Raw genomic sequence first — 26780 nt, 5'->3', positions numbered from 1 at the left:
CCAATCAAGGGCCTCCCTTACTGCCTTCACCAAAGGGGGAACAAGCCCAAAATCAAAGCCCGCACAGGGATCGTCTGTCTCTGAATCACTCTCTGATAAGAGGAGGGAAGGACGACTTGGCTGAGAAGAATCTAAACAGTCTTGACCCTGCAATTCCATTTACGGGGAGCAAGGCTGTACATAAGTCGCTCTTTGATGAGGGACCCTCAGATCTGCCAGAGTCCTTCAGGACCCGTTTCACTACAGACTCCAGATGCTGGTCTGAGTTATGTCTTTCCCCTGCGGCTTGAGCATAGCAACGGTCGCAGAGAGATTTTCCATCTGGGACCTGCAGGCCACACCCCCAGCATTTATTCTCGCGGGATAGACCCGAGCTGCCGTGGACCCTAGAAGGAGAGGACAAGTCTTCCCCACGGTGCCTAGAGCTGGAAGGGGATTTACGCCTTGATCTGGAAGAGGAATGCCGCTGCTGCGACTTTGAGTGGCGTTCCTTTTTGTGGGCAATATGCTGCGGATCAGACCTGGAAGAACTATAAGAAATAAAGAATAGAGAGAGATAGCACGGGCAATGCAGGATCCGTGTCACCTCCCACCAATAACTGCCCCCCAAAATACCTGCCATGAGAGGGCTGACCACCTAGGGGCGGAGATGACTCCATGCTGGCTAAAGCGATTCGCTAAAGACAGAAGGAGACAGAAAATAAGTATTGAGCTATAAGCTGCAAGGAAGGGGGGGGGGGGGAGGGAGAGTCCCCATCAGTGTCACTAACCTGTAGGATAGGAATTCAGTACCTGGGGAAGCCTGCTGCAACCAAAATGACATTCCCATTTTGAAAGGCATCTTCCCTTTTTAAATTTGGCGCCAGGATGACGTCAGCGCCAGCAACTGCGCATGTGCAAAATGGCAGCCAAACACGGATTTGCGCATGCGCGAACAAAGCTTTGCTTTTGGACCCGGCCACGCATGCGCAGAAGATCAGAATACCGGGACCGAGATACAGGAAACCGGCTAGAGAAGACACCCGACCCCACAGCAGCACAAAAAGAAAGGCACTTGAGCCAACCAGGGAGGACAGAGACGAGTAAGCCATAAAAACACTAGAACCAGGGAAAATGAATCAAAATATAGCATAGAAAAAAAATACTTGCGGTTTAGCTCAGACACGGTCAGCGCAGTACACTGGGCTTCGGGCAAAGCAGGGCCACCCGCAGCAGCTGGGCTTTTTGGCCACCAAAGGAATCTTCAGTTGCCCCATCCATACCCGGCTAATAGCAAGGGCTTATCGGAGGAAGGACCATGTTGAACCAAATCCACATCCTATAACGTCCGTTTGAAGGTAGGAACGCACCGATATGTGCAACCTGAGGAGGACAAAAAAGGAACATGGATGCTGAAAGGGAGCAAAGATTTATGGGAGTGGGGTCCTATAGGGTAGGAGAGGAGGCGGGACCTACCCGAACGTATGCTGCCATGGAGTCTGTCAGGAAATATGTTTATACCTTGTAAAACATTTATTTGATATTGCATTTATTATTTTCAAATCTAGTTAAAAAGTAACAAGTGCGACATTCCATAAATTAGATTAATTAGGATAGAGCAAAAATGCAAATAATGGGATTTTTTAGGCAACAAAAGCTACTTCAAACAAAAATATAAAAACGTCAATGTTTGTGGCATCAAATTATTAAAACATAGCAAAAGTTGATCTATAACCATATATAGTGACAACCATGAGACAAATAAACATAAATAATGTAAAGATCCCAACGCATTTAAATTTTTGACACAAATCTTCATTGGGGGATATATCACAGTGGTTAGATCTATAATATAAGCACATACTGTATATGTCATACAAGAAATATACTGTATATAGAACACCAGATAGAAAAAACGGAATTTTGTAAAATCTTACCTGTAAAATTCCTTTCTCTGAGTCCTCCGACAGTCGCCGCCTCTTCATATTCGTCACATATGGGGTATTAGACTTTGCTCCGAAGGAGTAGCTAGGCAACAGAATATGTTAACATTAAAGCTTTTAACATATCCCACCCTCAAGGGGTGGTCCCCTCAGTCAATACCCTCCTACTTCCTGCAACCATATATCTCAGTTTTAGTGGAATAGCAGTAGAGTATACAACCAAACCCCAAAAGAGGGGCGGGGGCGGCGACTGTCGGAGGACTCAGAGAAAGGAATTTTACAGGTAAGATTTTACAAAAATTCCGTTTTCTCTTACGTCCTCCGACAGTCGCCGCCTCTTCATATTCGTCACATATGGGGACGTCCCAAAGCAGTGCAAACATGAGGGGTGGGAAACGCATCCGCGCCGAAAAGGCAACGCAGTCTCCGCATCAAAGAAAGGAACCTTACCAAAGGAAGGAAACCAGCTGGGCAACAAGAAAAAACAGGTGCTCAACAGGAGCAACAACCCAGGAAAAGACAAATAACCATGGGATAAAAAACTTATCCCAACAGCCAGAGGTCCCCAACAAGGGACCCTAGGGAATTGCCGCACTAAGAACCTTGCGGCCAAAGGAAGCATCCGCCGATGCCTGAACATCTACTTTGTAGAATTTTGTGAAAGTGTGCACGGTCGACCAAGTCGCCGCCTTACACACCTGGGCTACAGAAGCCCCATGACGACAGGCCCAAGACGTACTCAGAGATCTAGTAGAGTGCGCCTTCACAGGCACAGGGGGAACCTTCCCCTGCAAGGCATAGGCCTGTTCAATGGTCTGCCTGATCCATTTAGCGATGGTAGAGGCCGACGCCGCCATGCCCTTCCGAGGACCCTCTGGAAGAACAAACAAGGAATCCGTCTTTTGAAAAGACAGTCGATTTAAGGTAAACCCTTATCGCCCGAACAACATCCAGAGAGTGTAATCTCACCTCCTTTGGATGTTTAGGCTTCGCGCACAGCGAAGGCAAGACAATATCCTCATTAAGATGGAATTCCGAAACAATTTCGGGAGAAAAGAAGGATTAGGTCGCAAGACCACCTTATCCAAATGAACAACCAGATACGGAGACTTGCAGGACAAAGCTGCCAGCTCCGACACTCTGCGAGCCGAAGTGATCGCCACCAAAAAGGCGACCTTTTTGGACAACATAGACAACGAGATCTCCCTGATCTGTTCAAAAGGAGCACGTTGCAACACAGACAGAACGAGATTCAAGTCCCAAGGGGGCAAAGGATCCCTCCTAGGAGGAACCAGATGCCGCACACCCTGAACAAAAGTGCCAACCAAGGAGTTGGAAGCCACGGGACGTTGAAACAGAACGGCCAGCGCAGACACCTGACCCTTAATCGTAGCCAGCGCCAAACGCTGATCGACACCCGTTTGAAGGAAGGACAGCACTCGGGAAACCGAGTACGTGCGGGGTGAAAACCCCCTGGACTCACACCAGGCAAAATAGGCCTTCCAAGTACGGTAATAAACCTTCCCCGAGGAAGACTTCCTCGCGTTGATCAAAGTATGAACGACCTCTGGGGAGAGACCCTTCTCCTTCAGGACCTCGGTCTCAACAGCCAGGCCGTCAAAGCCAGAGACTGTAAAGCAGGATGGTATATCGGTCCTTGAGACAGGAGATCGTCTCGAAGAGGCAGACGCCACGGGGCGTCGACCGCCAGATTCACGAGGTCTGCGTACCAGGACCGGCGAGGCCAGTCCGGTGCCACAAGAATCACCGTGCTGCGTTCCGAGTGTAACCTGCGAAGGAACCTGGACAGCAACTGAATCGGTGGAAACGCGTACATCAGCCTGTACTGATGCCACGGGGCCACTAACGCGTCCGACGCGTCTGCCCGAGGGTCGCGCGTCCTTACCACGAACCTTCTCACCTTGTAGTTGAGACGAGACGCGAACAGGTCCACATCTGGAAGACCCCACTTCGCGCACAACATCTGGAAGACAGTCGGGTGGAGAGACCATTCCCCCTGATCCAGGGTCTGGCGACTCAGATAGTCCGCCTGCCAGTTCTCCACCCCTGGAATGTGAACCGCCGTTATCGCCGGGACATGAGTCTCGGCCCAAGACAGAATGTCGGCCACTTCTCGAGCCGCTCGGGCACTCCTGGTGCCCCCTTGGTGGTAGATGTAGGCCACCGCCGTGGCATTGTCCGTCTGCACCCGAACCGGGCAGCCCTGCAGCCGGTCCGTCCAGCGATGAAGACAGAGATTTATCGCACGCAATTCCAGAATGTTGATCGGAAGGGAAGACTCCCTCCCCGACCAAGTTCCCTGGGCGGACAGAACGCCCAGAACACCACCCCAGCCCAACAGGCTGGCATCCGTGGTGATCACCGTCCACGAGATAGGACGAAACGACTTGCCCCCGGACACCATCGGGGACTGGAGCCACCACAGAAGGTCTCTTCTGGTGCGATGACTCAACGAGATTTGAAGATCCAGGGATTGAGGTCGCCCGTCCCACATGGACAGGATCTCCGCTTGGAGACCCCGCGTGTGAAACTGGGCGAAGGGAATCGCCTCGAAGGCCGAGACCATCAATCCCAGACATCTCATGCACGTCCGCAGAGATGAGTGCGGAACGTCCCTGAGGGACCTGACATCCTCCTGAAGAGTTCTGAGTTTGTCTTCCGGCAGGAAGACCTTCGCCTGCACCGAGTCCAGAATCATTCCCAGGTAGGGAAGACGAACCGACGGACTCAGTGTCGACTTTGGAAAATTTATCGTCCAACCAAACTCCTGCAGAGTTTGCATCGTGACAGACAGGTCCTTCTCCAGACCCTGGCTGGTCGCAGACCGAACCAGAATGTCGTCCAGATACCCCAGGACAGAAATGCCCTGGGCCCTCAATAATGCCAGAACCGGTGCAAGCACCTTGGTGAAGACCCGCGGAGCCGAGGCGAGACCAAAAGGCAACGCCACGAACTGGTAGTGATCCTCCGCAATGGCAAATCGAAGGTACCTCTGGTGACCCTCGAAAATGGGGATGTGAAGATACGCATCCTTCAAATCGATGGAGGCCATGAATTCCCCCGGAACCAGGGCAGCCACCACCGACCGCAGGGATTCCATGCGGAACTTGCGAACCCGCACAGAGCGGTTCAGAGCCTTCAAGTCCAGAATTGGACGAACCTTGCCCACCTTCCTGGGCACGGTGAACAGATTGGAATAAAACCCCCGAAATCTGTCCCGATGAGGCACCGGAACTACCACTCCCTGAGCCCTCAGGTCCCGCACCGCCAGGTGCAGGTCCCGTAAACGCTCTGGAGACAGTTGAAGATTTGAGGGAAAAAATCTGCTCTCCGGCCGAGAGAGAAACTCGATCTTGTAACCAGATCGAACGATCTCCTGAACCCATCTGTCCCGCACGCGGGCCAACCAGGGCTGAAGAAAACCGAGCAAGCGTCCCCCCCACCCCAAAACTGGGTGAGGGCGCCCCTTCAGGCCGCACTGTTATGGGCTGCGGATCCGGATTGACCGGATTTCTGTTTACCAGACCAGGGCTTCTTCTGAGAGCCTTGACCTTTGAACGGTTTGCCCTTGTAGTGCGACCGAAAGGCACGAAAGGACCCCTGAGGGGGCCGAAAATTAGCATGCTTCTTCCCAGAAGCCCCCTTAGCCTTGGGGAAATGGGGCAAGAGAGTGCTCTTACCCCCGGTGATCCCCTTAATCAACACATCCAAGGACTCCCCAAAAAGGCGAGACCCATCATAAGGCAGATTGGCTAAGGTCTTACGTGAAGACTGGTCCACCGACCAACATTTCAACCAAACCAGGCGGCGAGACAACACCGCCACGCTGTGTACACGTGCAGCCAACGAGACTAAGTCCAAGTCCGCATCACACAGATACATGACACCCTGGTGGATTTGATCCACCATATCCAGGGTCGCCGGCGAGGCCGAATCGGCCACTAAGACGCGCCGAAGCATCTGCGTCCAACTTGCGACCGCCTGGACCGCCATGAGAGAGGCAAACAGAGCCTTAAGCATAGAACCCGTAACAGAATAAGTATGACGGGCAAGAGACTCCAATCTCCTATCCGTGGCATCACGGAACACCGGGGAATCCTCTGCAGGAATCGCAGTGGATTTGTTTAAAACCGCAATTGCGTGATCCACTGGGGGTGGCACACACCACCTTTCATCAGTGGAAGGCGAGAAAGGATAACGCAGCTTGAACCTACTAGGTACAGCAAAAGGTTTGCGCAGATTGCGCCATTGTTCCTTAACAGCGCGCTGAAAATCATCATTGCAGGGAAAAACCTGCGGCGTGCTGCGTTTTCTCTGCGTCCCATAAGCCGCCAAGGCAGCGGGGGGACACACTTCATCCTGCAAACGCAGCGTTTGTTTTATGGAAGCAATCAATTCATCCATGATTGCAAGCTCTTCGGGCGAGCCAGGGGGAGAATTATCAACCTCTTCAACTTCAGCCTCCACCTCGGACCCCACTAGATCCAGGGAGGAGCGGGACCCCGATAAGGAGGCCCCCGCCATAACAACCCCATCACCTTCACCCTCAGAATCAGAGGAAAGAGCAATTCTGGGTCTTTTAGTAGATTGAGCAGCCACCAGCATCTGCACCTGAGCAGCAAGGCTAGCCACAATAGTGGCTAAATCCCCCCCTGGGGGGGAAACAGCGGTCCCCTGGCTGTCCACCAAGGCGGTAGGAAATTTGCCCTCCTGAGAATCCATTGCCCCTACAACAAATGCCGGATAATAAAGGATTAACTGCCCCTTTAACACGCGCGGCGAGCGCAGCCCACCGCACCACAACACAAGCACAATGAGACCCCCACAGGGACAATAAAACTGATACAGGCAATGGATAGGAAGGATAAAACCTGAGGAGACCCTCGCCGCTGCTGCTGCCTCGATCGGTGTTCCTGGAGAAGAGGAAGTGATGCTGCCAGGGCGCTCTATGAAAGCCTATGGGAGGCTACAAGAAAATGGCCGCCATGCATGTAGAACATGCGGCCGGAGCGATTGTAGGCAAAATGGCGCCGTTTGGCGCCGAAACCGCCGCTCCACAGTACAGTAATGCACACATGTCTCCATATAAAAAAACATGTCAGATCGCCGCAGCGATCGCTGTATAATGCCCAAACATGCCACAAAAACATGCCCCACAGCACACAGCTTCTCACACTGATAAGGCTGACACACACAGTGTCACACAGCTCCCCCCCCCCCTTGCAGCCCACAGCATGCAGCCGAGAGATAGGGAGACAAACAGTGTGAATAGAGGCAGGTTACACAGTCCCAGACTGACACCCCCCCAGACAGACAGGTCCCCACATAAATACACTTACCTCACAGTGGCGTGGGGGACCCGCACAGGCGAACAAGCCGCTGCACATGAGGCAGGGAGAGTCGCATACAAGACGCACAGAATGGGGGTTAAGAAACCGCACAGCGTCCAGTGAGGTAGCCACCTCACCAATCATCCCTGCACCGAACAGGGATGGGTCGTTCACTGTGCCAGGAGCGTTACCTGGCTGAACGCTCGATGGCAGGCTGGGAAGCCACTGACCCACGAACTGCGACCAGGGGGATCAGCCCGAGACCCAGCCCGCATGATCCTCTTCGTCCGAAGAACTAACTAATGCTGACAAAAAGAACAGCTAAGTAAAGGTAGAGAGAAAACTCAAACAAAAAATCAAAAAAGAAGAAAGAGTCTGGGGCACAAAGCCCCAGCACAGAGAGCCAGCCACTCCTGACAAGCTAGACATTAAAACTGAGATATGGTTGCAGGAAGTAGGAGGGTATTGACTGAGGGGACCACCCCTTGAGGGTGGGATATGTTAAAAGCTTTAATGTTAACATATTCTGTTGCCTAGCTACTCCTTCGGAGCAAAGTCTAATACCCCATATGTGACGAATATGAAGAGGCGGCGACTGTCGGAGGACGTAAGAGAAACTGAATTTTTGTAAAATCTTACCGTAAAACTCCTTTCTCTGAGTCCTCCGACAGTCGCCGCCCATTCACACAGTCCTCACTAATGGGGTATTGCTTCTTCTCCGCAGGAGTTTCTAGGCACAAGACTTGTAAAAGAACAATTCATCTACATAGTCACACCGACGGGGGCTATCCCTCTAGTCCAATACCCCCCTGCAATAGCCATCCCAACTCAGTTTAGTCGCAAGCAGTTAAGTGTATAAGAACCCCAAAAGAGGGGCGGGGGCGGCGACAGTCGGAGGACTCAGAGAAAGGAATTTTACGTTAAGATTTTACAAAAATTCAATTTTCTCTTACGTCCTCCGACAGTCGCCGCCCATTCACACAGTCTTCGCTAATGGGGATTTCCTAAAGCAGTGTAGACATGAGGGGTGGGCAACCCAACCGCCAGAAAGCAACGCAGTACCCACATCAGAGAAAGGAACCTTACATGAACAGAAAGGCAACCTTCTGGGTAACAAAAAAAAAAGGGCTCAACAGGAGCAACAACCCAGGAAAGCAAATAACCAAGGGGTAAACAACCCCAACAGCCAGGGACCCATACAAAACCAGAGTTCCCTATGGCACTGCCGCACAGAGAACTTTGCGGCCAAAGGAGGCATCAGCTGACGCCAGAACATCAATCTTATAGAATTTGGAAAAGGTGTGCACCGACGACCAAGACGCAGAATTGCACACCTGGGCCACCGAAGCCTGATGCCGGAAGGCCCAGGACGCACTCACCGACCTGGTAGAATGCGCCTTGACAGGGAAGGGAGGAACCCGTTCCCGCAACGAATAGGCCTGTACAATGGTCTGTCTGATCCATTTGGCAATGGTTGCCGCAGACGCAGCCATACCCTTCCGAGGTCCCTCAGGAAGGACAAAGAGAATCCGATTTCCAAAAGGATTCAGTCGACGACAGGTAAACCCTGATCGCCCTGACAACATATAAAGAATGCAAAGCAACCTCTTTTGGATGCTTAGGGTTCGCACAAAGCGAAGGTAAAACAATGTCCTCATTCAGGTGAAAATCCAAAACCACCTTTGACAGAAAGGATGGATAAGGTGGTCTTACCTTATCCCTATGAACCACCAGGTAAGGGGAACGGCAAGACAATGCCGCCAACTCCGACACTCTGCGAGCAAAAGTGATCACTACCAGGAACGCAACCTTCTTAGATAGCATAGGTAACAAAATTTCCCTGATGTTTTCAAACGGGAAACGCTGCAACACGGACAGAACCAAGTTCAAGTCCCATGGAGGTAAGGGCTCCCTTCTAGGAGGGGCCAAGTGACGCACATCTTGAATAAAGGTGCAAATCAAGGAATTAGACGCCACAGGGCGCTGGAAAAGAATAGCCAGTGCAGAGACCTGGCCCTTAATCGTGGCCAACCCAAGACGCTGGTCCACACCAGACTGGAGGAAAGCCAACACCCTCGCCACCGAATAGGAACGAGGAGAGAAACCCCTGGACTCACACCAGGCAAAATAAGCTTTCCATGTACGGTAATCTTACCAGACGAGGCTTTTCTAGCCTTGATCAAAATAGTAATGACCTCTGAGGAGAGACCCCGGTCTCTAAGGACCTGGCTTTCAACAGCCAGGCCGTTAAAGCCAGCGACTGTAAAGCAGGATGGAAGATTGGTCCCCGAGACAGTAGATCTTCCCGCATTGGCAGCCGCCGCGGAGGCTCCACGGCCAGGTGAGCGATGTCCGCATACCAGGACCTTCAAGGCCAGTCCGGCGCCACCAGAATCACCAGTGAGTGTTTCGAGGCCAACCTGCGAAGGAACCTGGACAACAACTGAATCGGAGGAAAGGCATAGATCAGTCGATACTGATGCCAGAGCACCACCAGAGCATCCGAGGCGTCTGCCAGAGGATCGCTCGTTCTTGCCACAAACCTTTCCACCTTGTGGTTTAGCCGAGACGCGAACAGGTCCACATCCGGGGATCCCCACTTTGCACACAGCATCTGAAACACCTCCGGGTGTAGGGACCATTCCCCCTGGTCCAGGGGCTGGCGGCTCAGATAGTCGGCCTGCCAATTCTCCACACCCGGAATGTGAACTGCAGATATCGCCGGGACATGAGTCTCGGCCCAAGATAGGATACCGGTCACCTCCTGGGCCGCCCGGGCACTCCTGGTGCCCCCTTGGTGATTGATGCAAGCCACCGCAGTGGCATTGTCCGTCTGCACCCGCACAGGACGGCCCTGAAGACGATCGGACCAATGGATCAGGCACAGCCTGATCGCTCTTAATTCCAAAATGTTGATCGGAAGGGAGGATTCCTCCTCCGACCAAGTGCCCTGGGCAGACAGGTTGCCCAGAACGCCACCCCAGCCCGACAGGCTGGCATCCGTGGTTATCGCCGTCCACAGAATTGGCTGGAAGGATTTTCCGTCCGACACAGCCAGGGACTGAAGCCACCACAATAGATCCATTCTGGTCTGGCGACTCAGACACCCTTAGGTCCAAGGTCTGTCCCACCTGGTGAGGATCTCCGCTTGGAGAGCTCGCGTGTGAAACTGTGCAAACGGTATCGCCTCGAAGGCCGACACAATCAACCCCAGGGACCACATGCAGGTTCGGAGTGACGAGGATTCGTTGGCCCTGAGGGACCTGACCTCGTCCTGTAGGGTCCGGAGCTTGTCCTCCGGTAAGAACACCTTTGCTTGAGCAGTGTCCAGAACCGCTCCCAGATACGGGAGTCGAACCGAAGGCGACAAGGTCGACTTCTGAACGTTGATGGTCCAATCGAACTCCTGGAGCGTCTGGACCGTAGTGGACCGATCACGCAACAGGCTCTGCCTGGCACTCAATCTTAACAGGAGATCGTCCAGATAACCCAAGACCGCAATGCCCTGTGCCCGCAACAGGCCCAGAACAGGCGCCAACACTTTGGTAAAGACCCTTGGAGCCGAAGCGAGACCGAAAGGCAATGCCACAAACTGGTAATGATCCTCCGCGATAGCGAATCGGAGGTACCTCCGATGACCCTCGAAAATGGGGATGTGCAGATACGCATCCTTCAGGTCTATAGAGGCAAGGAACTCCTCCGGATTCAGGGAGGCCACCACCGAGCGGAGTGATTCCATGCAGAATATTCGAACGCGCACAAAGCGGTTCAGAGCTTTTAAGTCCAGAATCGGACGCACTTTGCCCTCCTTTCTGGGCACAGTGAACAGATTTGGATAAAACCCCCGAAACCTGTCCCGATAAGGCACCGGGACGACAACCCCCTGGGCGAGGAGATCCTGCACCGCCTGATGCAGGTCCTGCAACCGCCCTGGGGTCAAATAAAGATTTGAGGGAAAGAATCTGTCTGCCGGCAGAGAAAGAAATTCGATCTTGTACTCTGACCGAATGATTTCCTGAACCCACCTGTCCGTGATATGGAGCAGCCAAGGTTGGAGGAAACCGCGCAAACGTCCCCCCACCCCTGAAACGGGTGAGGGCGCCCCTTCAGGCAGAGGTGGATTGAGCCGCCGTCCCAGCTTGGCCGGATTTTTGTTTGCCGAACCAGGGCTTTTTCTGGCCACCTTGGCCCTTGAAGGGTTTCCCTTGTTCTGCGCCTTGAAGGCACGAAAGGACCCCTGATTAGGTTTAAAGGAGGAGCCCTGCTTACCGCGGAAAAATTTACCCTTAGGGTTCTGGGGCAGCAAAGTGCTCTTACCCCCAGTGACTCCTTTAACCAATTCATCTGGGGATTCCCCAAAAAGGCGAGACCCAGCATAGGGGATATCAGCCACCGTCTTCCTGGATTTTTGGTCAGCCGACCAGCTTTTTAACCAGATTAGTAGACAGTTAATCACTGCAACACTGGACAGGCGTATCGCCAAAGGGGCCTCATTTAGGGCCGCATGGCACAAATACATGACCCCTTGATAAATCAGATCCACCATCTCCACTGTAGTGGGGGGGGCAGAGTCAGCCACGAGGGCACGTTTGAGCACCTTGGTCCAATCCGCCACAGCCTGAGCCACCATTACAGAGGCAAAAATAGGCTTGAGCATGGAACCCGCCATCATGTAGGAATGTCGGGCAAGAGATTCTAGCCTCCTATCAGTAGGGTCCCTAAACACCGGAGAGTCCTCGGTGGGGACCAGAGTAGCCCTGTTCAATCTGGCTACCGTTTGATCCACTTGAGGAGGCACACACCAGCGCGCAACCGTAGTAGCCGCAAAAGGGTAGAGAAGTTGAAACTTCCTAGGCACCACGAAGGTGTGTTTAAAATTACGCCATAGCTCATTCACCTTATGGTGAAACTCTGCGGGGCAAGGAAAAACCTGCGCAGTCTGCGGGTCCTGAGAAGAGCGAGACCCCGAAAGGGCCACGCTACCTACAGCAACCATGTCACATTCAGAATCAGAAGAAAAAGAAATCCTAGGCCTTTTTCTAGCAGCCCGTTCAGTCATCAGCACATCCATTTTTGACACCAAAGTTGCCACAACAGTAGCCAAATTAGGCAGGGTAGAGGATTCAGAGGAACCTGAATCCCCCACCAAAGCTGGCGGGAATTTGCTGTCCTGGGATTCCATGGCAGAAATAAAAAAGTTTTTTTTTGTACTGGCCCTTTAAGAGCGCTGCGGACCCCCCGCAGCACACCGCTATAAGGACTGTGAGACACACAGACCCCCCCACAGGGACAAAACTGACCAGGAAAATTGCACAAGTAGGAAAGGAAAGGAACAGCAGGACAGGACCCCACCAGTGTGTTACCAGCTCCTTCGGGCGGCTCTGTGAGAAAGAAGGAAGTGATGTCACCGACCGGAGGCTGAACTGAGGCTGCAGACCAAGGGAAAATGGATGCCTATAGAAACTAATGGGAGGCTTCGGCAAGATGGCCGCCGACACGTGCTCGGAACGCTCGTTTGCCATGCGCAAGATGGCGCCAAATACACTACATAGCATGCTGTATAAGCGCCCATAGTGAAGCCAGACATGCTGCCCAAACAAAAAATGGCGGACCGGCGGATTTTAACCCTGCAGCGGTCGCCGCATGTGTCTGCACCTCCAAGCACCCTAAAGTGACATTAGGAGAGAGACCCCCAAAATCCCACACAGCACTGCTGTGAGAGAATAAAACCCCCACAGGGACCGGGACCAGGGAGCCCAAAACGCACAAACATAGGGGACACCAAAGACAGAGGACTGCCGACCACAGACAGAGGCCCCACACAGAGTGTACTTACCTGTACCCGATGGCCATATCAAACGGGAAACCGCCCACCTTCAGATGGCAGGGGAGTGCCGCCAGCCAGAAATGCAGGACACTAGTAGTGCACGGACGAACCTATGCTGTGTCCAGTGAGGTAGCCACCTCACATGGGTGCATCCCTGAGGACAGGGATGGGTCGTTTGCGAGGCCAGGGCAAACACATAGCCTGCGAAACGCTCAATGGCAGGCTGGGATTCCATCTGACCCTCTGTCCTGGAGAACCAGGACGGTCAGTCTGATTCCCAGCTCCGCAAACGCCGTCTTCATCCGAAGAACCAACTAACTAGCGCTGATAAAATAAACAGCTAGCAATGTAAAGAAAAAAGACATTCTCAGAAAATAAATCATAAAAGAAAAGAAGAAGGCTGAGACTGTAGCCTCAGCACAGGGAAGCCTATCCACTCCTAAGCTAGGCGGAAGACAAACTGAGTTGGGATGGCTATTGCAGGGGGGTATTGGACTAGAGGGACAGCCCCCATGGGTGTGACTATGTAGATGAATTGTTATTTTACAAGTATTATGCCTAGAAACTCCTGCGGAGAGGAAGTAATACCCCATTAGTGAAGACTGTGTGAATGGGCGGCGACTGTCGGAGGACGTAAGAGAAACATAAATGGATAGTAACTATAGACTCACAATGCCAAAAATCGCTATGATGATCAGGTTTCTAAAAAAAGGGGACCCACACACAGCTCAGACTGTGGAAACACAAAAGAAGGCCATGGAATTCCCCATTACGGGAAAAAAAAAGCCATTATGTGCAAGGTTTATAAGAAGCCCATTGTCCAATAAAAAGAAAAGATTGAAGAAGGTATACTCCGTGCTAAGGAGAAAAGTAACAATAGTAGGCTGCAGCCTCCCTTAACTATAACCAGAAGGTTATGAAATGGTAGGTAAAAAGGAGGGAAATGGCGCTGTCTACTGTGAAATACGGTAACAACAGATAATAATAGGCGATAATAAATGTGTGTAACAATAAAAATGTGCAAGAGGATACAGAGCAGGCTAAAATTAACTGGTATAATAAGTGATCGGAGATAAGTAAATAAATAAATGCACAATAATAAATATATAAAAGTCTCACGTGCAGTGAATAATAATAATATCACTGGAAAGTGCTTAGTGACAAAATGAATAACGGAATAGTTGAAAATAAAGTGTCAAGGTGTACACATAAATATCAAATGTAGTGATGAAGTGAAATCTGACAATAAAATATAAACAATATAACAACTGTGGTAAAGTGGCACAGTGCACATATAATAAGTCCGCTGGGCAAAGTAAAATATAACCAATAAAGTGACAATGTGCACAAAAGTCAAATAATGTGACTGTGTGTCAGCTGACAGGAACAGTCCATAAATGGTGTATACAAGTGAGAACACTTTTCATGTGGCAATATCAGTAGTGACCCAGTGGTGGGTATGGTGAGGTGCTTGGTGGCCCCTATAGTAAGTAGCAAACTCACCAGAAATACCCACCCCACACAGGGGTATAGGGCAGGTATATATAGTAGCAAAAAAAGGCGATCCCTCTGGTAGGTCCTGGTTCCCTCAAAGTATCTTGGTATACAGGGTAGTGACGGGAGGTCCCTGCAGGGCTTCGGGATAATCAGGGGGTTCCTCAAAAGGATATCCAGGGGCTATTGACACCGCTGAAGACGTTCGATGACAAAGCGCTTACGGCGCCGTCACATCACTTCCGGTTCCTGATTGTGTGTGGAACGCATTGCGTTCCAGGGACGTTTTTACTGCCTGTACTACACTTCCTTCATGTGAGTACCCATATTTACCTGTGTTTAATAAAGGATACACCTTGTATACAGTATCACGCTATGTGCCCTCTCCTTACTCCACATGGTTCTTCCTGCTGACACTGGCTGAGTACTGGAATACCCCACCCATCCACCAAGTGTGGACCCCACAAGACCCCTGGAAATCCTTTAGAGGAACACCATGATTATCCCGGAGCCATACAGGGACCTCCCAGCACTACCCTGTATACCAAGATATTTTGGGGGAACCAGGACCTACCAGAGGGATCGCCTTTTTTTACTACTATATATACCTGCCCTATACCCCTGTGTGGGGTGGGTATTTCTGGTGAGTTTGCTACTTACTATAGGGGCCACCAAGCACCTCACCATACCCACCACGGGGTCACTACCGATATTGCCGCATGAAAAGTGTTCACTTGTATACACCATTTATGGACTGTTCCTGTCAGCTGACACCTGGTCACTTTATTTGACTATTGTGCACATTGTCACTTTATTGGTTATGTTTTATTTTGCCCAGCGGACTTATTATATGTGCACTGTGCCACTTTACCACAGTTGTTATATTGTTTATATTTTGTCAGATTTCACTTTATCACTACATTTGATATTTATGTGTGCACCTTGACACTTTATTTTCAACTATTCCGTTATTCATTTTGTTACGAAGCACTTTCCAGTAATATTCTTACTATTCACTGCACGTGACACTTTATATATTTATTATTGTGCATTTATTTATTTACTTATCTCCGATCACTTATTATCATAGCTGCTAATTTTAGCCTGCTTTGTATCCTCTTGCACATTTTTATTGTTACATCCAAAAAGAAAAGATGACCTAATATAGTAAACATCAGGGAGAGTGCTAAACCTTATGGTTCATCTAATGCAGAATATTTCATTCCCAAGCCAAAAATAATCAGCCAAGGATAAACAAAGGTGTAAACTTAACAGCCAAAACAAGGGAGGAGATATCCCCTAGAAATAAGAACAAAAGGAGGCATATTCAGACCACTGCATCAAAGCCCAAAGTACTCTGCTCATCAGACAATTAAAAAAGCCTTACCCAGAGTAGATTAGCATATGGATACACCAAGTAGCATGATCATACCACCAGAAGCCAGCAAAAAACAAATGTATAAAATAGAGATCGACCGATTATCGTCAAAGCCAATATATAGAGGGCCGATATGCACTTTCCCCGATATATCGGAAACGGCCTCTGAGTTACCGATATTGCTGATATTTTCGTGACGTCATTGCATATGTTGCGCTGCACACGTTCTGCCTTCTAAGACCGCCTCCCACGCCTGCGCGGCCCATATGTGATGTCATTTCACCGCGCGCTGCACACTTCTGCCTTCTAAGACCGACTCGGACAGCCTCGTGTGCACAGTTGCAGTCCGGTCATGGTGCTCACGGTGCCAGCCAGCCATCCACCCACCCACAGGCCCTGGCCTCAGCCACGAGCCATCCGACCCACAACAGAACAGGGTGCCAGGCCAGCATCCAGCCACCCACAACAGGGTGCCAGGAGCCAGCCAGCCTCCCCACAACAGGGTTCCAGTGAGCAAACCAGCCACACAGATGACACCAAGCCCACCACCACAGACCACAAAGTGTTTCAGCAAGCCAGCCACCCACAACAGGCCAGGGTGAGTGACACCAAGCCAGCCATGCACAACAGGGTGACCCCAAGCCAGCCACCCACACAACAGGGTGACCCCATGCCAGCCACCCACCCACCACAGTGTTCTAGCAAGCCAGCCACCAACATAACAGGGTGACCCCAAGCCAGCCACCCACCACAGTGTTCCAGCAAGCAAGCTACCCACAACAGGGTGACACCAAGCCAGCCACCCACCACAGTGTTCCAGCAAGCAAGCTACCCACAACTGGGCGACCCCAAGCCAACCACACTGCCAGGCGTCAGCCACTGACCCACAACAGGGTGACACAGCAGCCAGCCACCCCACAACAGGGTTCCAGCAAGCAAGTCACCCACACTGCCAGGCGTCAGCCACCAACCCACAACAGGGTGACAGCAGTCAGCCAACCCACAACAGGGTGCCAGCAAGCAAGCCACCCACACTGCCAGGCATCAGCCACCGACCCACAACAGGGTGACAGCAAGCAAGCCTCCCACACTGCCAGGCGTCAGCCACCAACTCACAACAGGGTGCCAGCAAGCCACCCACACCGCCAGGCCTCAGCCACCAACCCGCAAGGGTACCAGCAAGCCACCCACACTGCCAGGCGTCAGCCACCGACCGGCCCACAACAGGGTGTCAGCAAGCCATTTTTTTTTAACTTTTTTATGTCTTTCAAATTGCAATGGAGATGGATGAGGAGAGAAAAAGTAAAAAAGTGTGGTCTGGGACTACTTCTCGTCTCAACCTTCTCCAGGAAAAGCAGCAGTGTGCAACACATGCACAAACAATAGAAGCATGGGATCAGTAACTGCAAAAACCAAAATTAGTCAAATCTTTAGGCCCATCTAAGAGTTCATCCTATTGAATTATATCATGCAGCACAGAAAAAACAAAATGAATATCAATGTGATTTCGAAATACCTCCTCCACTATCCCAGGCACCAATAACAGATATGTTTCAGAAAAAAACAGGTGTCACTGTCTAAATTCAGATGGAAGATCCCAACTGCAGGACAGAGTAATCACAGAGATGATTGTAACTGATAACCAGCCATTTACAATAGTGTCTGACTCAGGATTTAAGCGGTTGATGTCCATATTTGAGCCAAGCTACACACTGAAGAGTGAGAAGTATTATCAAACAGAAATGCTGGGACAGATTCACTAAAAGGTCATTGACAAAGTAAAGGCTATGCTGCAACCAGAGAATGCTGGCAACTCACTCCTTCACTTCCCTTTTCATCTGAAATTCTGTATGCCATTCTGGAGAGGATTATCCCCCACTGTCCGGCTAAATTGTTGATTATGCGTGATTTCAATGTTATTCTGTCTCCTACTCTGGATAGGCCCACTTCAGCTAAGCAGTTCTCAGGGGACATGTCTAACTGGGCACTGTCAGCTGGCCTCACAAAAGCATAGAGGAGGAAATACCTTACAGCTAAAGCATACTCCTGCTTCTCTTCCTCATACCTTTTGCCATATCGATTTGGCCTTTCTCAATCCTTCCCTCTTAGTGGATGTCCTGGAAACAAATTATTTTCCTAGTGGGTTACCTGATTAATAGATTTGGTCCTTCGCACTCGACTCCACCCTAACGGGTCCCTGTGGTGACTGGGAGCTTATTAAGTCTCCCATTCAGAAATCTCTGAGAAGACACCCCCAGGAATATTGGGATTTTAATGTGGGATCATCCTCTCCAGACATAGAATGGGAAGCTTTTAAAGTAGGGATGCACCGAAATGAAAATTTTGGGCCGAAACCGAAAATACAGGATGCCATTGGCCGAAAACCGAAACGGAAAATTACTTTTTCCCCCAAATAATTTTAAAATAGATAAAAGGGGGGCATACGCCAAAAAAAACAGGCAGCGACGTACACCTGTCGCTGCCACCCTGTCACAGTATATGTACTGTGACGGGTTGGCAATAGGTTAATTACCAATGGTATTTGTATTATGCAGCATGAGTGTAAGATTCTGGTACCTTTGGTACCCTTATTGCCCATTTTCCTTTTCATATTGCGTCCCACCTTTTTAGTTAGGTGGAACGCATATACCTTTAAGCCGTATGACATCACTGAGCGCCGCTCTGAGCGGCTATTTCAAATCGCCGGCTTTCTCTCTCAGGTAGTTCGTTCAAGCCGCCAGTATACAGCTATGCCTGACGCTACCTGGACTTGTATCTCGCTACCTGTTCTTGTGCTTCACTTCTGATCTTGTATCTCGCTACCTGATCTACCGCATGCTTACAAGCCTTGTCTTATGCTGCCGGAGCCTCCAGCTATTCTCTTTACCTGGAACAGACCGGAACCTCGACACTGATCCCGTATCTCGCTACCGGATCACTCCCTCACTACCGGACCCCTCTACTTACTAACCTTACTAGTGATAAGTACCCCACAGGGGATTCCTCCATAACAACCTTACACTATCTACTTCTGCACATTAAGGACTGTTACTATCTATGCATTACTAATTCTATCATCTGCACTGTTACATAGATTGCTAGCTCTTGAGTCTACTACCATCTATCCTTGCACTGGGTTAGTCTCTCCTGTATATCATCTGCTGTCCTTACCACCTATTACCATACATGATTACTAACCTATCTGCATCCTACCTATTACCGTCTATTACTCTCCTGAACATTACTATCAAGTGCTTATCATTGCTATCACTGCTCACCCCTGTCTCTTCAGCACATCACCTCTATACTGTCATATACATCCTATCACTCCAGGAACATCTTATTGAGTGTGTGTATATCTGTATGCTGAAGCAGGCGGGTCCACAGTGATGAGTCTGGAGAGTTGGATCTGGTAATTCAACACATCTCTACATGACTACTGAGTGGAGATTCTGCAGCTGCAAATCCAGCTTACTATAAAAACGCAGGAGCGTTACAATGAGGGGGTTAGGTTAATGTATTGTCACTGCTGCATTAGTGACCGACCAGTGACAGTCAATTAACCCCTTTGTGCTGCATTAGTGCAACCAGTATCAGTGCAACCAGTGTTAATTAACACTGATACTGGTTGCACTAATGCAGCACAAAGGGGTTAATTAACTGCCACTGGTCGGTCACTAATGCAGCAGTGACAATACATTAACCCCCTCATGCTGCATAATTAATACAAATACCAATGGTAAGCTGCCTCAGCTATAACCCCCCCTCCCCCCCGCATCAACCTCAGCGTCCCTCTCCTACTCACTAAGCTCCTCCGGTCATGGTGTCCATTATTCAAAGGTCCCGCCTCTGGCCGGCCGCCCGCTTCCCGGTGATGTCACTACTACTACCATCTGTACATGAATGAACGGACACCACGGGCGAGCGGCCGCTAATATCTGTCACTATGTGAGCCCTTCACTTCTCTTAAATTCCCTGACAGTCCGGGCGGGGCGAGCGGCCGCTAATAGATAGAACTATGTGATCCTTCCCTGTCAGCTCAGCGGGACTGTGACTGTGTGTGAATGAGATCTGATCTGACACCGGGCGGGGGGGGGGGCGGGGGGAGCGGCCGCTAATAGCTGTAACTATGTGAGCCCTTCACTTCCTTGTCAGGCATGTATCTCCGCTGACAAGGAAGTGAAGGGCTCACATAGTTACAGCCATTAGCGGCCGCTCCCCCCGCCCGGTGTCAGGTCAGATCAGATCTCATTCACACACAGTCCCGCTGAGCTGACAGGGAAGGATCACATAGTTCTATCTATTAGCGGCCGCTCGCCCCGCCCTCCCGCCTGGTATGTCCCTTCATTAATGCACAGATTGTAGTAGGGACGTCATTGAGAGGCGGGCGGCCGGCCAGAGGCGGGACTTTTAAAACCTGCCCTGCGCTGCGCCCTCCTCCTTCCTCACGGCGGCCATATTAATTTCGACACTGATAACCCATTATCGGCCGAAATGAGATAGACTCATTTTCGGCCGATAATTTCGGTGGCCGAAATTTCGGTGCATCCCTATTTTAAAGCCTTCATAAGAGGTCATTATATTCCTTCCATAGCTGCTGTTAACCACTTCAATACAGTGCACTTTCACCCCCTTCCTGCCCAGGCCAATTTTCAGCTTTCAACGCTGTCACACTATGAATGACAATTGCGTGGTCATGCTACACTGTATCCATATAAAAATTGTTATCACCAGAAAAAAAAAGAGAAAATTAAAAAAAAAAAAAAAAAAAAAAAAAAAAAATTTGGAAAATAATTTTTCTCCTTCACTGGTGTGCGCTGATGAGACGGCACTGATCGGCTGCACTGATGAGGTGGCACATATGGGCACTGATGAGGAGGTACCAATATGCCGCACTGATGGGCACTGATAGGCAGCACTGAGAGGTGGCACTGATGGGTGGCATTGATGAGCACTGACAGGCAGCACTGATGGACACTGATGGGCAGCACAGATGAGCAGGCACTGGTGGACACTGACTGGCAGCACTAAGGGCACTGATTTCCACTTTTCTGTAATCAGTACCTGTCCTAGTCTCCCCTGTGAGGAGGAGCCACTGATCGGCTCTCCTCGCCTCACACTCAGACAGTGTGAGGTGAGGAGAGCCGATAAACGGCACTTCCTCATTTACATGTGACCGGCTGTGATTGGACACAGCCGATCACATGGGTAAAGAGCCATGTCATTGGTAGGACACAGCGTGGCCACGATTTCCGCACTGCACGCCCCCGTGGGCACGTAAGAGAGGCAGTTCTGGTGCGCCGTCATGTGAGGGCATCCCAGAACAATAGCTGCACCGCTCCGCTGTCATTTAACGGTTGGCAGGCAGTCAGAACAGGGTACTTGAACGAGCGAATCGTTAGAACTCTAACCCTACCACTGTCCTCTTTTACTCTCTAGAATCTGCTAAGAGGGAACTGCATTTGCTGAAGTCACCAGATTGAATCTCTTTAAATGTAAGCAAACATTCTTTGAGCAGGGGGACAAAAATGGTCGGTTTTTAGCACTATTGTCTAAGCAGGACACGCCCTTCATGCTGATTCCAGAAGTCCCATTCTGGTAGTGTACTCACCTCTCCAGAGGACATCTTAGAAGAATTTAGACTGTTTTATGCTAAACTGTATTCCTCCTCCCGATCAACTACTGTTGATGCGTCAGGTAAGACATCCCTGTTGCCCTTGGCCGGCTTTCAGATGATGGGAGATCCATCTTAGTGCATCCAATCTCCCTGGAAGAAGTCCATGTGGTCATACAGGCCTTCTCTAATGGCAAGGCACCTAGACATGATGGTCTGCCAGCAGAGGTCTACAAAGCCAATGGGGACTTTCTTTCTCCACTGTTGGTGTCCTTTACACAATGCCTAGCTGGGGATAAACTCCCCTAGTCTATGAGCGAAGACCGTGTGGTCCTCATTTATACCCCCACCAAGGATCACACTGCTTGTGCTTCATACAGGCAGATTGCCTTTTTGAATTGTGACCTCAAAATTCTTACCAAGTTGCTCACTTGCAGATTGAACACCCTTTTACACTCGATAGATTCAGACCAAACTGGGTTCATGGCTCATAGGGCCACAGATGTCAACTTACGGAGGACATTTACTAATATCCATGCACCTCACTCAAATCCAGGCTCTAGAGTGGTCCCCTCTTTAGACATAGAGAAGGCTTTGGACACCGTTGAGTGGCCCTTTTTGTGGGAGGTGCTAAGGAGGATGGGTTTCCCCCTGCTTTTTATACACTAGTTACGCACAATTTATCAAAACCCTACAGCTTTAATTAGGTTGGGCGGAGACCTGTCAGCTAAATTTGCCTTGCACAGAGGTACCCGGCAGGGCTACCCTCTCTCACCAGCCCTTTTTGCAATCGCTATGGAGCTAGTGGCTGGGGCCGTACTGGTATACCCACTTATCCATGGTTCGACGACTGCTTGGTTAGAAGAGAGGGTGGCCCTATATGCAAATGATTAACTATTGTTTCTAAACGACACAGGTCCCTCCTTGGAGGGGGTGCTTCAGACTCTGGAAGTGTTCTCTTATGTTACTTGACTGAAAGTTAATTGGTCTAAAACTCTACTCTTTCTAACTGACCCTGATGCTTGGAAATCTGCTCCAATGACATTGCAGTTGCAATGGGTAGAGGAATTTAAATATTTGGGTGTGATTGTATCTCTGTGTGCTGTGGATTATGCTAGGCTCAATCTCCTTCCAGTGTACCAGGCTACAAAAGTTCAGCTGGGGAGAACCTACCCTTGTCCCTCCTTGGGGGCATACATTGACTAAAAATAAAAATACTCCTTAAATGTACTTACCTTTTTAGGCATTCGCCCCAAAGGATTCGGAAATATTTTTTTATACAACTAAACCAACTCTTTTCTTCCTTCCTGTGGGGATCTCGTCCACCAGGATACAAATTGACAACATTCATGAGACCTGCCTCCAGGGGGGGCTTAGCCCTTCTGGATTGCTAAAAATACTATCTGGGGTCACAGCTGGTAAAAGCTAGGTGGTGGCTATGCCCTGGCAGATATAATACCTCTACGATTTTGGAGGCGGTGGTACTAAATTCCTTGAAAGCCCTTCAACCCCTTCTTTTCTGTGGTCTTAAGGCCTCTACCCCTTGACCCCCTCCATGGTCACTACTTTTAAAGCTTGGCAATCAGGGTGAGCATACGAGACTATACCACATACATCTCAAAATGTTCTGCTGTGGTGCAATCACATGGTGGTGTTATCACATTTTTATACTCTGCCGGATCCACAGGCATAGGTAAAATATAAAATTACCCTTTTTTCTCACACAGTTGCTAATGGTTCCCTGTGGTCCTTTACATCCCTTTCCACTGACTATAATGTCCTGGCTTCTCACTTGTTCCCAGGTGTCCCATGCTTTCGTTGGCCAATTTCCTAACTCTTCCCTAAGAATCGTTCTGTTTCCAAAGTCTAGCTAGGGAGAGTTTTCTGGCCACAATAATGAACAGAATAAAATAATGTTTTGTATTCAAAAAGGCCAGCTCTCCATCCCTAATGCCAAGTAGTCAGTATGGACTTTTGTAACAGAGTGTCTACATTTCCTAAGTGTGTTAGTGACTCATCACTGCTCAAAACAAAATTATTTCTGTGAATATTATGAAACATTTCTCAGACACTCTCAGATACGGTTTTAACATTTTAGGTGTTGGTAGGCCTTCTAGGATTACATACCTTGTCTGGCCATAGAGGATACTGGCCATCCTGGACTCTGCCACGACTGCTCATGAAGAACTTGGACAAAGGAATCTGTGTTAAAATAAATTAGCAGAATTGACAAAAGAATTAGAAAGTGGCTGTAGGGTCACAAAGCCTACATACAAAGAAAGAAAAAGCCCCTCATTTCCCTAAGTACTTCCTGCCCAGACACTTTATAAATGACCAGGGCTGGGCAAGCATCAATCTGGAAGGATGTACCTGTCCCTTGGACACAACAGGTCACAGATCAGGGTACAGGGCTAATGCCACTATGGTGTCACTGCACTGCTCTAGTAACTGTATGGAGAAAAAAAACAAAAAAAAACAAAAAACAAAACAAACAGTTACACTAGTGCCAGTGTCCCTGATAACTGCCACACCAGTCCCAGTGTGACCATACGAACTTATTCAGATGTGCGATGCTCTCAGAAGATGCTCTTTTTAGAGAGCATTTGACAGGCAGTGGGGAGGCATTGTATCACCTCCTCACTACCTGCTTTTACCCCTTGAACACAGCACAAAGACCTTCACTTGAATGGGTCACAATCAGAGGGCACACAGAGGGTACAATTCTTGTCACAGCTGCGAACAAAGCATTGCAATTGTGGCATGTGTACACTGCTGCCCCTGTAGATAAAAGGGGTAGCGGTCCCACTGTCACCAGACCAGTGCAGCCAGCAACAGTATTCTTTATCACTGCTACAACACAGCAATGTTGCCTCTGCATGCCGCCTGTACTGACCCTGGCCTGTTTATTAACCATGTTACTGCCTGGACCGATCGTTTGCCTGTTTGCCAACTATGCCTCTGCCTAGACCGATCTTTTGCCTGTTTGCTGACCATGTCTCTGCCTGCCTGCTGAATTGACCCATCTGGAGGTCTGTCTTAAGTCCTGCAAAACACCGGTCACAGCCATCCCCCGTGGACAATTCCTGGAACCTTGTGTTCCTTTATTCAGCCTCCTGAACTTCCTGGCCAGTGAACATGGCATTCCTGAGGGCAGCCACGTACTAGTAGGCTAGGCTTGCTTTCCTTTTAGAAATGGGGACTGCAATAGGTGATGCTACACTAAGCTATATTACCTGACCACTCATATGAAGGAGACTATTAGAGTACTTTGGATTTGACACAATTGGTTGGTGTGTGTGATACACAAGATACTGAAGTACATAATCAGTCCAAACAGTGAAGAACATGTGGTATCCCCCATACTCCGGAGTAGGAATGTGTTTTGGGTTGTAATTCTAAGTATGCCCGTACTGTGTATGTGAGACTTTGTGGGAAAGTGAATTTTCATTTTTTTTATCCCCTGAAATTTCCCAAAACTTGTGGCAAAAAATTAAGTCTTAAAAAATACCTTAGAGTATTTACTCTCCAAAATGTGGTCATTTTGTGAACGTTTCCACTCTCCTGGTGCTCCAGGGCCTCCAAAAACCTGATAGGTAATCAGGAAATTAATACTTCATAGTAATTTATGCCCGTTGAAAGCCTGAAGGTGCTCCCTGGAATTTTGGGATTCTCTATATGATTAGGCTGTGAAAAAGTCTCACACAGGTGGTATACATGGAATGTGTTTTGGGGTGCAATTCTACTTAGATGATGACGTGCGTTAGAAATACCTTTTTATTGACAACTTTGTGTAAAAAAAACAAAAACAAAAACCATTTTTCAAAAAACTATGACTTTCAGAAAATATCCAAGAGCATTTGCTTTTCAAGATGTCATCATTTTGTGGGAGTTTCTCCTGTCCCGGCACTCAGGGACTAAAGAAATGTAATAGGTAGTCAGGAAATTAGACATGTAAATTTACGTATGTTCCTTGAAAGCCCAAAGGTGCTCCTTGGATTTTGGACTCCTATGAAAAAGTCTCACACATGTGATATCAACATACTCAGGAGGTGTAGCAGAATGTGTTATGGTGTGTAACTGTATGTATGCCAATGCTGTGTGCGAGAATTAAATTGTTAAAATGACAACTTTGTGAAAAAAAAAAAAAAGTTTTTTTTTTTCTTACCGTAAAATCCTTTTCTCTTAAGTTCATTGACGGATGCCGTCTCTGTTCTTCATAACAGTAGGTTTATACTGCCCCCTAGAGGAGTAGGACACTAGGCAGAAAAAAGTTCTGGCTACGCCCATGGGTAGTCCCGGGGGTACACCCTCTCTTCCTGCTACAGGATGTCAGTTTTGTATCAAAGCAGTGTCAGAGAAAACAATACCAACCCAACTCAAAATAGAGGGGTGGGTACTGTGTTTTGTAAAATCCTTTTCTCTGAAGTTCATTGACGGACCCGCCCCTCTATTTTGAGTTGGGTTGGTATTGTTTTCTCTGACACTGTTTGATAAAAAACAACATCTTTTTTGTCTTCCTAGTGTCCTACTCCTGTAGGGGGCAGTATAACCCTACTGTTATGAACAGAGACTGTGTCCGTCAATGAACTTCAGAGAAAAGGATTTTACGGTAAGACAAAAATCCAATTTTCTCTGTCGTTCATTGACGGGCGCAGTCTCCGTACTTCATAGCAGTGGAGAAGTCCCAAAGCAGTGCCTTAAAGATGAGGGGTGGGAACAGCAGAAAATAATTCCCCAAGGCTGAAACATAGCCAAACAGGCAACATAGAACTCATCAGAACAACAAGATGAGACCCACCTGAAAAAAAACAAACACCCTCAAGGGAGACTAAAAAACACCCTTAAAAAACAGCAGCCTGCAACACTTTGCGGCCAAAGAGGTATCTGCAGATGCCAGCACATCCACCTTATAAAACTTTGTAAAGGTATGAACAGACGACCAGGTTGCCGCCATGCAGATCTGAACCACAGATGCTTGGTGGCAAAAAGGCCCAGGAAGCACTAAGCGCCCAAGTAGAATGTGCCTTAACAGGGAAAGGTGGAACCTGACCCTTAATTGAATAAGCCTGCACAACCATCTGTCTGATCCATCCGGAAATAGTCGCAGCAGACGCAGGTCGCCCTTTCCTTGGTCTATCCATGAGTACAAAGAGCAAATCAGACTTCTGAAAAGATTCAGTAGTCGCCAAGTACA

General features: G+C 49.2%; 1 protein-coding gene across 1 annotated transcript in view; it reads right to left on the bottom strand.

The window, feature by feature from the left end:
- The window catches only part of NDUFAF1 (NADH:ubiquinone oxidoreductase complex assembly factor 1), a 113139-nt gene that overhangs the window by 12380 nt on the left and 73979 nt on the right, over nucleotides 1–26780 (bottom strand). The window contains exon 3 of the mRNA XM_082242893.1: nucleotides 23714–23788. Within this exon, the coding sequence (XP_082099019.1) occupies nucleotides 23714–23788 (75 nt within the window). The remainder of the gene's footprint in view (nucleotides 1–23713; nucleotides 23789–26780) is intronic.

The sequence above is a fragment of the Pelophylax lessonae genome (assembly GCF_965119305.1).
Source record: "Pelophylax lessonae genome assembly, chromosome: 13".
NCBI classification, from domain to species: Eukaryota; Metazoa; Chordata; class Amphibia; order Anura; family Ranidae; genus Pelophylax; species Pelophylax lessonae.
The sequence above is the reverse complement of the archived record's forward strand: the minus strand, read 5'-3'. Positions and strand labels throughout refer to the sequence as shown.